The sequence below is a fragment of the Salmo trutta genome, chromosome 16, assembly GCF_901001165.1.
Source record: "Salmo trutta chromosome 16, fSalTru1.1, whole genome shotgun sequence".
Taxonomy (NCBI): Eukaryota; Metazoa; Chordata; class Actinopteri; order Salmoniformes; family Salmonidae; genus Salmo; species Salmo trutta.
This window is the reverse complement of record NC_042972.1, coordinates 1423806-1428349: the sequence shown is the minus strand read 5'-3', so window position 1 is coordinate 1428349 and position 4544 is coordinate 1423806. Positions and strand designations below refer to the sequence as shown.

The following is a 4544-nucleotide window of genomic DNA, read 5'->3' as shown; positions in this document are numbered from 1 at the left end:
CATTTGGAGTGGCGGCACTAATTGTTAGACTATTGGGATTTGCCTTTAGTCCTACTGTCGCAGTTCCCGAGTCTTCACATTGAAGAAGCGAGCAGCTGCCTCTGATGTATGGCGTTAGACTATACCTGTGTCAAATTACCGTAAAGTAATATTATTGAACGTTTTGGTCGTCATATTTCGTTTTCGTTCAGCTCAACCCAGCGCAGAATTGTGCGTAATTTTAGGACTACCTACCAAGAAATTGTAGCACTGATAAAATGTTACAAGTAAACGATTTACATCACAGCGCTGGAATAGAAACTATACGTGTAGGTGAATGGAAATGCTTTGGGGGTAAAATTACCTCCCAGCTGCCAACAACATCAACATTCTCATGTGATTGCAGGAAATAGCAAATTTGGTCTAATTTCCTTTCCAATATAAAAAAAAATAAAAGAACGATTAAGTGTAAGTGAAAAAATATTTAATTACATCCAACAATGTCCTTATAATAAAAACATAGCCTAATAAAACATGTAAATATGCAAAACAAAGGCAAGAACAGAAGAAGTATGTGTAAAGTGGGTCATTTGAATGGAGGCAATGAAAGAGTGCACCTACTGCTCGCTGCGCGTCCCTGCCTCCCTCCGCGACCGCTCCATAACGGCTAGCTCGGCGTGACGCGGATGGAAGCATAGGTATTGACAACACATTGATTACGAAAGAAGATGTGACAATAGCATACAAAAAAAAGTAACCTCGTCCCAAGGAGGAAGTGTCTGGAGAACGATACTAGTAATAAAAAATAAAGTTCCGCCTCTCCTACGGGAGGCCAACATCAGTCTCTCTATGTAAGTGCCAAAAAATATCGAAGTCAAGAGCAAGGCACTTCGATTCAACCGTCGACCACCATTACGCATCCCAGAGGCCGTATGAACGTCTGGTGAACGTCTTCAGAGAGTTGTCAGTTAGTCGAAGCACCAACGTTATTATTCCTCTTGGTTAGTGTCTGAATGTGACGAGGTGGAACCGTCCGACAGACGGTCGACGTCTCCAGACCTCTCCTGCTCCGAAAGCTGCTCGCTCGACGGGATGGAATTCTTCTTAGGACGGCCTTTTGGTTTGGTTGGAGACTCCAATCCTCCTCCTTGTAGGACCTGTACAGTAGAAACAATTCACGTTTTAAAACGACCCAAAAAATAATCTACAATTAAACTGTTTAGGCCTACCATTAAAATCAAGTTAATGGACAAGTAAACTAATATCATTATTTATCAAAATCACTCGCCTCCTTGTCATATTACATTTACATTACATTTACGTCATTTAGCAGACGCTCTTATCCAGAGCGACGTACAGTAGTGAATGCATACATTTCATTTTCATTGTTCATAATAGGAAATACGAACTTACTATTTTCTTCCATTTCATTCGTCTGTTCTGGTACCAGGTTTTGACTTGTAGTTGACTCAGATCCAGAGATTCAGCCAGATCTATTCTGTATGGGGACAAAGTGGCGAATAAAGAGATTTTCTTTCATTTCAATCCAATTTCACATCTTGAACTAAAAAGCATTTGAGTCAATATCTAACATGTTAATAAGAGAGATATTACATTGGTGTCAATATCTTGCATTCGTGTCATCAGTCTTATAGAGAGATATGACTGATTGTAGGTCTATGTTATTGTGTCGTGTTGTCGGACTAATTAGCGAGTCACATTTACCCACAGCAATAATAGCCCCCCTGGGGATAAATACGGTTAATTGAATGGTTTAATTAATTTAAATACCTGTCTGGTGTTGAAAGGTACTTCTGTTTCTCAAATCTTTTCTCCAAGCCCATTAGCTGTAGCTCGGTGAAGACCGTCCTGCTCCGCCGGCCTTTCTTGGTCTTGCCGTTGCCGTCTCCGCCGTGCTCCAGTTTGCTCCGGAGGTGGAGGTCCAGCGGGAGGTGGTGGGAAGCTGAGCCGCCGTGGAGTCCCGGAGCCCCGGATAGGAGAGCGGAGCCTAACGGTGATCCCAGTGAGCAGGAGAGTGGCGACATCGGGAACTTCAGGATACCCGATTGGTCTGCCTTCAAAACTGTAAATCAAACAATTTCACGTATAAATGGGATTATCCCCCATTAAACCCCTACACGAAAATAATACATTTAACAACGCCTATAGGCTACACACTTGGCTATTTTCTTAATTGGTTCTACGTGATGATAACATGTTTTCTAGTAAAATATAGGTTAAAAATAAATACAGTAACATTTTATTCTATAATTCTAAGAACAATTATTATTTTATGAGTTATTATGATAGTATTTAAGTAGTAGTATAATAGTAGTAGTAGTAGTAGTAGTAGTATAATAGTAGTAGTAGTATAATAGTAGTAGTAGTATAATAGTATAATAGTAGTAGTAGTATAATAGTATAATAGTAGTAGTAGTATAATAGTAGTAGTAGTAGTATAATAATAGTAGTAGTACATATGTATTATCGTTTTTTTTAATTAGGTCTATTAGACGAGACATAAGCCTACTACAAATAATAATTATTTAATTGTTGAATGTAATTGTAATTATTTGATTATTATCATGCTTATAATAGTTAATTATAGTGGAATTAATAATAATGAAATGCTAAATTCAGTCAATGTCAGGAAATGTAGAAATGTAATAACTTGGTTAAAATATTGATAAGAAAACTTATTATGCATATACTTCATGAAATGTTTGAATATATCTGTTTTTCCCCCCCCCCCCCCACCAATACAATTTCCCTGAGCCAAATTCATATGGCCCATGACTGCTGATATGCAAAACTTAGTGGTATTCGATAAACAAGGCCTCGTTTTACAAATCGTATGGCCAATCAATGTAAACAGCTTTAACAAAAGGATAATACTATGGTAATTGTACAGAGACATGAGTCCAGTACTCTGTAGACACCTGGCTACGTGAAGAATAAGAAGGCCCGCATTGTCCTTTCTGAAGTTTAGTGACCCAGTGTGACCATTAGCTCCATGAGTGGAAATATTCACAAATCAGTCAAACTTCTCTATACATTTCGATAGACTACAGTTTATATGACAATATATAGAAACCTTGTTAAAAGTCCAATGGAATTGGAATCTTGTTTTTCCCCCTAAAACAGTATGTTGAATATTAAGTTATGGCACGCACTGCAACGCACTTTTGTCGATGAATTATTTTGGGAAGAGTCAAAGGAACCGTTGGTCGGCCTGCCCTATTGCCTGGCTTTCTAAATACATTTGTTTTGTTTTTTAAATAATCTTGATTGTGCACTTTGTATAAGAAAATAATACCGAGGAAACGAATGTAAATCATATGCAAATATGTATTAAATCAATGTTTTACGCTCGCCATTTAGGACAATTAGGTTTCTGACAGAACGAGTTGTTTTGAGTTGAAAACCATAAAGCAGTCTCCCAAGAGAAGACTAACAAAAACGAATATAAAATACAATATAATAATTTGAGTCATGTTGAATACATAGTTAAGTTGGCTACATCTCCCTGTTAAAACAAGCAAGTACCAAAAGCATCGCAGTTTACCCAGGTGGTTGTGGTATGGCCGAGCCGAGAGCAGAGCTTGTACTCCGAACTTGAGCAGCTCCCCTGCCGGGGTAGACACCTTGTGGTCCGGGTGATCGGTGAGAATCTCTTCGATCATAAAGCTCCGGTAGCGGTGTGAGTGGGAGCGGTGGTCGGGGTGAACCTCCGGGGGGTAATAGTGAGCCCCCAAGTCCAAGGGATGCTGCATGATTCAGTTCAACACGAGGGAAAGACGGAGCGTAATAAAAGCTTCACTGTTTCTTCCTCCTTGGGTTTAGTCTCTCTCTCTCTCTCTCTCTCTCTCTCTCTCTCTCTCTCTCTCTCTCTCTCTCTCTCTCTCTCTCTCTCTACGGTAGAGACAGAGACATTAACGATACGTCCTTCCTTATTCTAGAACACGGGGAGAGAAGAAGACACTCTGATGAAGGAAGTTAATAACTAACATCCTGAAGTGGATACTGAAATAAAAAAAACTGTCAGTCCTGTGCTGTTGTTGAATCCGAGTTGCTTCCTCTTCTTGTAATCGTCTTAAATGTAAACTTCTTCAACCTTTTCTTTGCTGCTGAATCCCAATTTTGCTTTCGAATTCAGTATGGAACCAAACGTCCAAAACGTTTCATCAACACGTTTAATTTCCGGCCAATATCGAGTAGCCTAATGAAGCGTACCCCTGTTTCCAACGCTAGACGAGCATCACCGTGTTTATGGATTGAGGAACGATATGCTGCTGAAGGTTTATAAGAGTACGCTCTCTATGCCCCTCCTCTCTTCAGACCAGCCTGTCTCTCAGACCCAGAGGAAGAAACATCTATTAACATGAATTTGCATGCTAAAATAATTCTTTAAACAAATTACGAAATTTGTTTAGGCCAAATTAGTCTACCTCCCTACTCTGAGGAAGAAAGAGAGAGATAGATAGAGATAGATAGAGGGATTTATTGTGCACAATGTTGAAGGAAAGGAATGCTCGTCCATTTGAAGGGCCCATGGCTTATATACG

General features: G+C 39.5%; 1 protein-coding gene across 1 annotated transcript; it reads right to left on the bottom strand.

The window, feature by feature from the left end:
* Positions 1-446: 446 nt before the first annotated feature.
* barx1 (BARX homeobox 1) lies at positions 447-3850 on the bottom strand. Its single transcript, XM_029692723.1, has 4 exons — positions 3545-3850; positions 1771-2062; positions 1393-1477; positions 447-1136 (listed from the first exon to the last, which is right to left on the bottom strand). The coding sequence occupies exons 1-4, from the start codon at positions 3750-3752 to the stop codon at positions 969-971; spliced, it is 753 nt and encodes a 250-aa protein (XP_029548583.1). The 5' UTR covers positions 3753-3850; the 3' UTR covers positions 447-968.
* Between the last annotated feature and the right edge of the window lie 694 nt (positions 3851-4544).

Excerpts from the sequence above, each read along its gene's own strand:
- barx1 (XM_029692723.1), bottom strand. The coding sequence starts at position 3,752 with ATGCAGCATCCCTTGGACTTGGGGGCTCACTATTACCCCCCGGAGGTT. Across the intron at positions 2,063-3,544 it reads GCCATACCACAACCACCTGG|TTTTGAAGGCAGACCAATCG; the intron begins GTAAACTGCGAT and ends TTTGATTTACAG. Across the intron at positions 1,137-1,392 it reads GAATGAAATGGAAGAAAATA|GTCCTACAAGGAGGAGGATT; the intron begins GTAAGTTCGTAT and ends TCTACTGTACAG.